Raw genomic sequence first — 12,888 nt, 5'->3', positions numbered from 1 at the left:
TGTCAAATTTCCTTCTGGATGCTGTTGGATTTTGAAATATCATAATATCAGCACCCTGGAGGAATTTAATAATTTTTTGCTTATTCATAATCATTCCGATGACAAATTTTTCTCGATAAATATAGTTCATTTTAACATACAAAGTGTTAGGAAAAATTTTGACCAACTTCTTGTTTTATTGAATCAATCATTGAAATATATTCATATTTTGCTGCTATCAGAGGTTTGGGTCTATGAGGATGAAATTAACTTTTATACACTAACTGATGATAATTTATTAACGTGTTGTAGAAAGTACAACTCTGGGGGAATTTTTGTTTACACACTTAAATCTCTCAAATTTTTAGAACTTGATGGTTTTCAATGCTTACTGGTGAACTGATTATAGTTCAAGAACAAAAAATCCTTAAAACTACAGAGATGTGTAGTTTTGATAGGAGATATTAACATTGACATCTTAAATACTAAATACAGTACTCATTCTGATTATTTGGATATGCTATCTAGTCACGGCTTCACTTCTTTAATTTTCAATGTTACAGCCACATTCATATTCGTGCATTGATTTAATAATATTAATATAATATATATAATAATATTTAACAGATAAACATATTTATTCGCTGCTCAATTAAAATCGATGAAATTTCTTCAGCTATATTCACTACTCTGACTGATCACTATCCAATCTCTTGTAAGTTAAAGTTTTTTGTCTAATCTTAAACCTGCTAATGGTAAAAAAAAATAAAAAAATAGATCTCACCAGAATTTTATCATATCTTCAAAATTACAGTTTTGCGCTTACAAAAAATACTCAAAGGCTGAATTTTGATCAATTCATCTTTAAACTCGAAACTGTAATTAATAATCATACAAAATACCTTTATATAGAAAATAACAAAAAACATAACACGCCTTGGATTACACCTGAATTGGTCAATTTGACCAAAATTAAACAAAAACTTTACTTGAAATCTAGAAATATCTATGATTTATCAATTCAACAAGCTTATAAAAATGTAACATAATTTCTCGAAAGTCAAATAAAATAAATTTTTTTTTAACACTACTAAATTTTCTAACTGCAATACATCAGCTAAAAGCTGGAAATTTATTAATGAAATAATTGGATCAGAGATCAAAAATAAAATATTGCCCTCAGAAACAAACTCCCAATTACTAGCTAATAACTTTAATACCCATTTCATGAATATTTCAGAACATAAAGGCACAAAATGATAATTTTAAACAATACATAATAAACAATATATACACACTAATGACAAATCTGTCTTTCTGATGCCTACTGATCAGCATGAAATATCAAAAATAATTAAATCACTTCCAAATTCTTCTTCCTGTTTTCACAGTATAACTAAACCTTTTCAAAAGTTTTCCTATCGATATTCTTCAAATTTTGGCAACTCTAATTAATAATTGTATTGAAAAGGGGGGGGGGAATTTCCTGAATCTCTAAAATAAGCAATAGTTATTTCTATTTACAAAAATGGAAATTCTAATTATTTGAGCAACTATAGACCTATTTCCATTTTACCTTCTACCTCTAAAGTTTTTGAGACGATTCTCAAAATTAGGATTTACTCTTTTTCTTGAACCACAGTGAATTATTTTCCTCTAACCAGAATAGATTTCTACCAAAAAGAAACACTGTATCTGCACTTTTAAACTTTACTGAATATGTGAACAAAAATATTGATTCATCTTGAAAAACTAAGCATTTTCTTAGATATTAGGAAAGCATTTGATAGTGTCGATCAGAGTTCTGCTCTCTAAATTGTATTCTTGTGGTATCAGAGGCAATGGTTTTAACATTTTCCACTCATATCTTACTAACAGAACTCAAAGAGTGAAATGTAATGCTCATTTCAGTAATTTTATGAAGATTATCAGCGGAGTCCCACAAGGATCTGTATTAGGCCCGCTATTATTCATTAATGACTTATGTAATCTTAAAATAAGTGTTAAAATTGCCAACGATACTGTCATTCTCTACACTGCAACAGAGTAACCACTTATCACAACAATTAATAGTGATCTAATTACAATTCAAAAAAAAAACTGGTTTATTAATAATAATCTCAAGTTAAACATTTCTAAAAGTAAATTCATTAATTTCTGTTTACGTAATATTCCATCTCTTGAATATAACACTCCATGACCAAACTGTTTTTATTGTAATTCATGCAACTGTCAACGTCTTGAACAAACAAATATGGTAAAATACCTTGGTATTCATGTTGACCAGAATTTAAAATGGCTTTCTCATATTAACCATTTACAAGCTAAATTAAGTTTCATGTTATACAACGTTTATCATCTCAAACCTATCATGAGTAAAACCTTTCTACTAACTTACTACTACTCAATGTTTCATTTTCATTTACTGTATGGTCTATCAGTCTGGGGAAGCAATTATGTATCTAATATTACTCCTATTTTGTCTCTACAAAAAAAAAAACTATCAGGCTATTGACATCTGATTATAACACTCCATCAAACAAACTCTTCCATCAACTCCAGATCCTACCTCTACGTTATTTATATTTTTACAGATCAGTAATGATACTTAAGAAGAATCAGTTATTACACTTAAATCAGAATTACACTTTACCCTCAAACTCATACCGCACATCCGCTTGCCTTAATTCCACTTCTTCACTACCTTTAGTTCTCAAAACATTTGTTTTCTCATTCCGAAATTTTACAATACCCTTCCCATTGAGATTAAAGAGGCAACTGCATTCGAGTTTAAAAAAATCTTAAGTTCCATCATTTTCAAATTCCAGACATTGATTTTAATTTTATCCTCAGACCTTTTCTCTTAAACATAACTTTCATTTTACCCCCTCTGCTTTATCAACTCAATGTATGAATTAAATAAAAAAAAAGGAAAAAATTCTGTCAAATAACACATCCAACTTTTTGTTCAGAAAAATTTAGACAATTGCAAATGCATTGCATTGACATGGATGTACATTATTGTATTCTGCATATGTTGATTCACGTTCTCATATCGCATAAGTGTCACAGCACCTTCAATCCCGTTACATGTTTATTATTCACACTAATTGTATATATCTTGCCACCGCCTACTGTCATACTAAATTCAATTACATTTCTCTCTTTTCTTTCTCTTATTTTCTTTTGTTTTCTGTTGTTTATTTTTCATTTATCTCTTTATAATATATATTTTTACTTTTGTTTCATTACTTATAATTTTTCTATCTATTTGTCAAGAATTCTAACTTATTGTAGTAATTTTAACATACACACAAACATTTTGATAGTAACAATCACTATGGGACTGTCTCCTTAGTTGTTTTGTACTTGTATATGAATGATGTTTTATTTTTTTGTAATTTGAAATAAATTTGAAAACATACCAACATTCACATCACATACATGCCAAGAAATTGGGAGACTTTTTATAGCAAGTGGATCCAATTTAGACCATGATGCATATAGTTCATCATTAAAAATTTGGATTCTACCAAACACCTGAAATCAATAGAAATTACTGTAAAAATGTCTCTCCAGGCAAAAAAAAACTGCAACTTTTTGAAAAATCAACAGACTAAGTACACTATTAATGCCTTCATAATCATAAAATCAATAAATTTAATCATTAACATTAGCTTAAAATATAAATCATTCCTTAGCTGTTATGAATTTTCAATTCAAATCAACGTTTTATTCAGGAAAAAAAGAAAAAAGTAACAGTAATACACTAAAAAGATAAAATCACCAAGAAGCCAACTGAGTCTTACTGGCAATGACAAATTAGTAAAAATGTGACATTAGACAATTTAGTAAAATTGAAAACTAATAATAAATGAGAGGAGGAAAAAATAATAAATAAGAAAAAAAAAAGACAAACTAGAAAAAAACAAAAAGTTGTTTCAGTTGGCAACAGTGGCTGTTGTTTACAAACATGCCCGTGTAAAGCTGCTAAAATTTTTTATTTTCTATTAGATTCTTCGATTGCTAAATACGGTGAGTGATGCAGAATATATTTAACTACGTCAATAAATGAAAATTAACATCATTTGTACAATTAGCTGTGTTACTTAAGATGCAAAGAAAATAAATATAATTAACCCTAAATTTAAATGAAAAATGATTAAGTTGCCATCTTCAGGGCATCCATAATTAAAAGACCCTAATTTAAAGTAACCTACAAGCGAAACCAGTCATCAGAAAATTGTGAAGTTCTGTGGAGGATTTCATGAAGTGATGGGAATTTGTTTCAGAGGGAAAAAATTAGTTGCACATGTCGCCACCAGAGGGCATTTTATTAAGAAATGACACATTTGGGCAAACATTTACAATTTTTACAATTGTTACTGCAACAAAACATGCTCCACATAATGGCCATCATTGTCATATACCATGTGAAATCGCAACATGGTATGTTCCACAACTGACCAAAGTGTGTGTGGGGAAATGTTCAGCATGTGGCGTGAAATGCTGTCTTTAAGGTCAGGTAAAGTTCTTGGATTGTCACGACTTACCAGACTTTAAATGCCCCCAAAGCCAAAAATCACATGGATTAAGGTCCGGGAAGATTAGGAAAGTGTCGGCTGATGACACGTTCTTCTGTAAAACGTGTTTTAGGAACATTTTTAACACACACTGCAATGTGTGGGTAGCCCCATCTTGCATAAAGATTGTGTCTGCAAGGAAGTGCCGTGCTTGCAGAGCCGGAACAATTTTGTTCTCTAACAGCAATGCATATCGCTTCCCGGTGATCGAACATGTCACTGGACCTGTAAAACATAACTCCTCGTAGAAGTAGGGACAGAGAATAAATGATGCAGCAAATCTACACCACACTGTCACTTTTGGTGAATGCAACGGAACCTCTAAGATAGTGTGCAGATTTCCTGGTTCCCAAATTCAACAGCTGTGGATTGCACCATCCAAGTGAAAATGTGCTTTGTCTGTCCAGAGGATATTCCAAGGTCATTCTGAATCTACCTCAACGCAAGCTAGAAACTGCAGTGAAACCGGGAGTTGAGCATCATAATCATGTGGAAGCAACTGCTACACAAGTGAAAGTTTGTACGGATAATATTCTGCATGGTCTTATGGACAATTCAACGTGGCCTATACAGTGACTGTGCTACACACCTGCACTAGGGCTGCCACGAGAATTAGAAGCTCTATCCTCTTCCACCTGAAATGGAACCTCCTGTACTGCACCTATCAAAACAGGTTTTCTTCCTCTTTCAGGACAAACAGCCAATGATCTTGTGGTTTTAAATTTTGTTATCATACACCGAAAGTATTTTAACGTTCACTGGAACTTTTTGAATCCCCTTCTAAGACTAATATTTCCATAGAGCAGTTACTGCAGAATTACTATTTTGGTAAAAGAATTTGAACAAGAAAGCACGATCTCGTAAACTTATCATCATTGTGAGCAGCAAACACATTGCGAAACAAGATTCCCAGAATGTTTCTAGGTTTTATAACAATTGCTGCATGACATCACATAAATTTACATGTTTACTACAGGTATTCAAAGCGAAACGCCCTCTGGTGGCAACATGTGCAACTAATTTTTCCCCCTGAAACAAATTCCCATCACTTCATGAAGTCCTCCACAAAATTTCACACTTTTCTGATGACTGGTTTCGCTTGTAGGCTACTTTGAAATACAGTCTTTTAATTATGGACAACCTGTATTTAAACAAATTTAAAACCTCAGATATGGTTAATATGGGTGACATGAATGTGAACCTACTCAATGATAATGACATACATATTAATGAATTTATTCTGTTTAAATGGTTTTTCTTCATTTGAACAATGTGTTACAAGAATCAGAATTACTGATTAAACTGATGTTGACCATGTTTTTTACCGTTTGCTAAAAAATAATTTTCAGTGTAAAATAAGCGTATATGATGTGGGAATTACTGATCATCATCTACTAATTGATTACACAAGAAAATGTTCACCATATAATAACGATGACAATTTAAATTATCTAGAAAAAATTTGGATAAATTGTGAATTCTTTTCAACAATTTATTACAGATGTTGATTTCACATGGATTATCCATGAAATCAGTGCAAATCAGGCTTATATATGTTTTATTGACATCCTTAAATTAAATTCCAACTTATTTATAAAAAAAAATTATGTTAAAGATAAAAATAGGGCAAAACTTAATGAATGCATTACGGATCACCTAATTAAAAAAATAAATACACTGCTCAAAACAATTAGGGGAGCACATGGTTTTAACAAAATTACGCAAAAATGTATACCGATAAGTAACATAAAATGAATCATCCATAATTTAAAGCCTAGCAGGAAACAGAAGAAGAAAACTTCATATGCAAATCAAAGTTCATGACGTCAAAAACCAGAAAAAGGAGATAAGGGCAGAAATCGGGATGTTGCAGAAACGTCTGTTTTACTGCCGTAACTGTGAAATTCGATTGCGCAGTATTTTTTTTTTTTGAGACAAGGTGACTTGAGGATGTCTCAACAAAGTGATTTACCGGAATCCATGGCATGGCGTGTTATAGGCAGACTGGAATCCGGGCAAACACAACGTAGTGTCGCGGACATTGTTGGAGTCGCCAGAAGTGTTGTTGCAAGGCTGTGGAATCGATTCCAAGAAACAGGAAATGTTAGACGTCGACCAGGGTAAGGTCGGCCATGCGCCACTACAGCAACTGATGACCGGTATATACGGTTAACAGCCCGTCGAAACAGAACAGAGAATGCTACGCAGCTGCAAAGACGGTTGCTCTTGGCAACAAGACGAAGGGTATCCAGCCAAACAGTACGTAATCGGCTTCATGAGGGAGGGCTCTATGCACGTAGGCCAATGGTCTGCATTCCATTGACCCCATGCCACCGTGCGGCCCGAAGAAGATGGGCTGCTGAACATCGAGATTGGGAGCAACATGATTGGAGCCAAGTGCTGTTTACAGACGAGTCCCGATTCAGTCTGGAGTGTGACACCCGACGTGTTCTGGTATGGAGGGACAGGGGCACTCGAAATAACCCTGCATTAGTTCGTGAAAGGTCACAATACAGACGAGCTGGTTGGATGGTATGGGGTGGAATCAGCATAGGCGGATGTACGGACCTGCATATCATTCGGAATGGCACTTTGACGGCCCGAAGGTATGCAGACGAGATACTGCGACCTCATGTCATCCCTTACGCTGGAGCCATTGGAGATTCCTTTGTTTTCCAGGATGATAATGCCCCACCGCATAGAGCTCGTCTGGTGGAGAACATGCTTGAAGCTGAAACAATACAGCGTATGGAATGACCAGCGTGCTCTCCTGACCTGAATCCAATACATGCTCGGACGACGCATTGCTGCACGACCAAGGCAGCCTGTTACTGTCCGAGACTTGCAGATTGCACTTCTTGAGGAGTGGAACAGTATTCCCCAAAGTCTGATCGATAACCTCATCGCATCCATGGCAAACAGGTGTGCAGCAGTCTTAGCTGTTCGAGGAGACCACATGCCCTATTAAAACTCACACATCATGTCTAAACAGTACTTTTTTTTATTGTTTACATGTAACCAAATTGTTGCCCTAAATCATCTTTTCATGTTTTTTCCATATTTTCAAAGAATTAAACCTTAATTCCAAATTTTTTTACATCTTTTTTCTGTATTGAGCATTGATACGCGTGTACTATCCATTGTATGCCAATACGTGGCTGTCTCGCACGGTTTTCTTCACTTTTTTGCTTGCTCCCCTAATTGTTTTGAGCAGTGTATTAAGGATAAACTATATATGAAGCATTGTAAAAATCCATTCAGACATCATTATGGAATGGAATATAAACAATATAATATTAATTTAAAAAAAAGAACTGAAATTGACTTACCATAAACTGAAAGCTTAATTAACTCAATTAATATTAATAAGCCAGCAGGAAGTGATGGTTTGATATCAAGAATGGTTAAGATTGTCTATTGTCACCATCCATCACTAATAACCCATTTGATTAATAAATCTCTAGATACTGGAATATTTTATAATGAACTAAAAGTCAATTGTTACGCCTACATACAAGAAAGGTAACAAGGAGGACATGAACAATTACAGACCAATTTCTATTTTACCTATAATCTCGAAATTATTAGAGAAATGGGTAAAACAACTCAATAGTTATTTACACTGCATTGCTTACTACTTACATCATCAATTTGGCTTTAGGGAAAAAAGGAATACTGAAACAGCTGTGATTAAATTAATGGATTGTATACAAAATAAAATAAATAAGAACAAAAAGTAGCAGCTGTATTTATAGATATCAGTAAAGCATTTGATATGGTAAACTGGGATATCTTATTGGAAAAAGTATTGGAGGGCTCCAGCTTGATTGGTTCAGATCTTCTATAACAGATAGAAGACAGACCATTAAAGTAGGCAATGCGATAAGTCGGGTAAGAGCAATAGATGCAGGTGTACTTCAGGGATCAGTTCTGGGCCAAATACTTTTTCTATTTACATTAATGAAATTCATAATATCAATATTTTTGGTCAACTTGTCTCATTTGCAGATGATACAGTTCTGGTTTCCTCTGCTGAAACAACTGAAGAACTGATAAAAAAAATTTGGAAAAAGATATCTATACAATAAATAAAAGAATTCGAAATCTTTGACTTAGGCTAAATGCTAACAAAACTAAATAGGTTCTTTTCAACTTAAAAACTCAAACACACAGACAGAAGACAGATTTAAGGAAACTTCATGAATAATACTGTTCATATATAAAAAGAGCACTGCATTACTAATATCTTGGAATTATTATTTCAGCTAACCTAAAATGAAAAGATCATGCTGATCAAATTGTCATAAATTACAAGCAATTACAGCAATGATGTATAAATTGAAGACTATCATCTCACACCAAAGTTTGAAAGAAGTGTATTTTGCATGGGTGTTTCCACATATTTTATATGGATTACAAGTTTATTTATGGGAGGGGGACATATAAAAATTCAATCTATACTGTAAATCATCTCTATGACTGTTTTTGACATGAGATTCTACAAATCAACAGTTCTTCACATAATAGAGTGACATTAATCCAATTTAATATATATCAACTTTATTTGTACAAAGTTTTACTATTTATGTATAAGAATCCTGATTGATACCCTAGAGTGAACATACAAAGATGCAATATACATATAGATTACAATATCTATATCATATACCATAACCTAAAAAAACAATTTTCAAAAAATCTAAAAGTTTTCTCACTCCGAGAATATATAAAGAATTTGATGATATTATATTAGACAGCAGCAATCACTGTATATGTTTAAAAAGGCTATAAAATCGCATACTCGAAATAACAGATATTGAGTGGTTCGTTTCATTTGATGGTTAATGAATTTGTAAATATTAAGGAGTAAAATTTGTATATACACTCATTGCCATAAAAATTTGCGCACCCAGAAGAAGTCGTCAAAATGAAACGAAATTTTACACATGTAAGTACTACGTTGATATAAGTAAGTGATTAGAAAATCCAAGAAAAAGGATAATTTATTGCAGAAAAAAGTACAGATGAACAGAAGTTTTAGTACTCTGTTGGACCCCCCTCTAGCACGAATGCACGATGCGATACGAGCGGGCATTGAGGCATGCAAGTTCCGTATGATGTCCTGAGACATCTCGTTCCACAGTTGCTGTAAATGCGCCTCTAGTTCGACCAACCTTGTAGGGTGTCCAACTTGCCGTCCCAAATGATCCCAGATATGCTCGATTGGTGACAAATCTGGGGACAGAGCAGGCCAGGGAAGGGTGGTAATGTGGCGGAGGCAGTCTTGTGACATCCTTGCTGTGTGTGGCCTAGCATTGTCTTGTTGAAAAATGGCTCCTGGGAGCCCTGCCATGAGTGGCAACACATGTGGCTGAAGGATGTTATGGACGTACCGCCTGGCTGTCATTGTGCCATGGATCGATATTAGGGGTGACCGTGTATCGTAAGCAATGGCACCCCATACCATGACACCAGCTGTGGGAGCGGTGTGTCGCTGTAAAGCGAAGGCAGGATTGAAGCGTTCGCCACGGGGCCTCCACACACGAACACGATTGTTATCACTGCTCAAGTTGAATCTCGATTCGTCGCTGAAGACGACCTGGTTCCATTCCGTTGCTGTCCAATCCCGTCGTGCTCGACACCACTCCAAACAGAGGCGTTGGTGGGTGGGTGTCATTGGCAGCACACGTAATGGGCGCCGCGATACCAGATGTCCTTCAGCCAGGCGCCTTGCGATGGTTCGGGAAGACACAGGGGCCCGTAGTGAAGCTACTGCTTGTGTCTGGATAGCGGCCAATGAGGCAGTTGGTTCTATGCGTGCGTTTCTGATGATGTGACGGTCTTCTCGACGACTGGTCTGTCGAGGGTGTCCTGGTCGCCGTGTAAATGACGTCTCTTCTGTCCACTGGTCCCAACACCTCCTCACAGTAAAATCAGAACGGTCTAGTTGACGAGCTACTCGTCGAGCTGACCACCCAGCTTCCATCATCCCGATGATTCTTCCCCTATCGAACTCTGACAACTGCTCATATGGTCTTCGACGGCGGCATAACGGTATGTCTACCTCAGCATTTCCTTTGCAAAGGATTAAATACACTCCAGCAAGCTCTGCTTACCTGTTTTATACTCCAAGGAGAACGAAGTTCAACGCCCTCTAGTGGCATTACGCAATGCGCAATCACGCTGCATTTCTAATCATTTGCATATCTGCCCGACATGTACCTTCAGGCCAACTTTCATTTCGATCCCACAATTATTTCTTGGTGTGCAAATTTTTATGGCAATGAGTGTATGTTTGTTTTAGGAAAACATATCTTTAATGTAACACATCAGACTATAGTATAACATTTGAAAGCAATATATTTTGTGTGACTTGCCTGCAGCTATTGTAGTAGAATGTATCTTTGTATGTTGCCAAGAAATTTTCTATGGGTGTACAACCCATGTAAGGTTATTTATATCCCTTTGGGTCAAAAAGTGTTTGTTTATAATTTTTTGTCTTTTTTCTTCATTAGTTTTGGATGTCCTGTTTGTTCAATAAAATAAAAATACATAGATTTGATGATGGCCATTGAGGTGTGGATATGATACATATAGAACTGCATCAATTTTTATCCAAAATTTTATTTGGGTTCAATGACTAAAAAAGTAAAGGAAATCAAGTAATTTTATGATCAAAGAAATTAGAATTAATTCAAGAGAAAATCTTGCAGTTTATCTAGTTAATCTAGACATTGTTTATATAGTAATCTGTGAAAATTAAGCCAAGTAAAAGATTTCAAATGAAAGATTGGTGGCTGAATGTCTAAAAGAATTGTTGAATGTTTGTGACTGTAAACAGATATACTTTCACATTTTTATTAAAGGTGGATGGATATTTTATAGCTTATACTAAAAATTAAAATGAGAGAGAGAATAAGAATTGGACATTGTTCTCTAAGCAAAAAGTAATGATATCATTAACGATCCTGCACACTGACCTCTATCCTTCCCAAAGCAGGTGGTTTTTGATCAGATTTCGACAACTTCACTACTCCCCTCCACCAAATGGTTATGAAGTCAATGCCAGTACTTAGAAAATTCAAAACTGTATGTATGGGTAATAAAAAATCTGACAAACTATGATACCCTGCCAGTGTTTGTCTGCCGAAAAAGAACAGCTGGTATAAGAGTGATCGTATTCAATACATTTTTATATTAATTTATGATAATAAATATAACAATCTTTGTTTTCACAAGAGCTCTGTGTGAGCTATCCAAAAATAATTGTTAGTGTTAGTACACATCACTGCCTGAACCAGGATTTAAACCAGTATTTTCCAAAGGGGAGATGGAAAGATCCAGGAAGAGGGGCAGTGAAAACTCAGGGTTTAGTGTAGGATTGTGTGGGTTGGCTTGAGTCGGGGCAATGAGAAGAAAAAAAATTTGATAAAGGGGGATGAAACAAAAAGTTTGGGAAACTATGATTTAAACCCAGACCTGAACTGCCAAAGACTCCCAATAATTATTAAGCATTTTAAACTATAATTTCATTGCAAGGATATAGTTACCTTGTATTGATGAATTGGTTTATTCAAATTTTGGATAGTTTTATTTTCTGTAGTTCATACATGCAGTTTAAAATTAACCAAACATGACTGTAAAATACAATTATTTTCTTGTGATGAAAAGCTAGAAATTTCATTTTTGTGAAATAAAATATTTTGGTAAATATTAATAAATTATTAATAATTATTAATTATAAATTATATTAGTTGTTTTTTTTTTCAGCTACAACTTTGTAATTTTCAGACTGCATTCTGACTCTGATAAACATACATAAAGTGATATGGATTTAAATTGCCACAATATCTGCACCCCAAAGGAACTTGAAAAGTCTTTAGGAAAATCTAATGTTGCTGATTATCCTGTCAACTCGATTACTACATTATTCATTTCAATATTCATAGCCTTAGAGCTAATTTTGTTGTGTTTGATTGATGATCCTCGCATCATCATCATAAGGTGTCATCTCTATAAATATCTGGGTGTAATAATTTCTGTCAACCTCCATTGGAACCACCATGCTTAATTATGATTTTCATAAGTGTCACTAAAACATTTTTTTCTTTGCCAAAATCTAAAAAACTCTACCCGTCACCTTTGCCATCTCTGCTTCTGATACCCCCATATGCCTATGAAATCTGGGACACCCATAAGCTCCCCAATATAGGCAAGTTAGAATACATTTAAAATAAATCCACCTGCTTCATTTTAAACTGCTGGTCTTCCTTCATCTCCGTTACTGAACTTAAGCACCAACTCAATATCTGACCACTTTCCACTT

The 12,888-nt window shown here is 34.5% G+C and overlaps 1 protein-coding gene across 2 annotated transcripts in view; it reads right to left on the bottom strand.

The window, feature by feature from the left end:
• The window catches only part of LOC149065766 (acylamino-acid-releasing enzyme-like), a 104,901-nt gene that overhangs the window by 36,144 nt on the left and 55,869 nt on the right, over nucleotides 1–12,888 (bottom strand). For both annotated transcript variants that reach the window (XM_089253553.1, XM_089253554.1), the window contains exon 14: nucleotides 3,405–3,519. In XM_089253553.1, the coding sequence (XP_089109679.1) occupies nucleotides 3,405–3,519 (115 nt within the window). The remainder of the gene's footprint in view (nucleotides 1–3,404; nucleotides 3,520–12,888) is intronic.

The sequence above is a fragment of the Pholcus phalangioides genome, unplaced genomic scaffold, assembly GCF_987345545.1.
Source record: "Pholcus phalangioides strain wild (caught in Gottingen) unplaced genomic scaffold, Ppha-v1.0 ptg000039l_1, whole genome shotgun sequence".
Lineage (NCBI taxonomy): Eukaryota > Metazoa > Arthropoda > Arachnida > Araneae > Pholcidae > Pholcus > Pholcus phalangioides.
The sequence above is the reverse complement of the archived record's forward strand: the minus strand, read 5'-3'. Positions and strand labels throughout refer to the sequence as shown.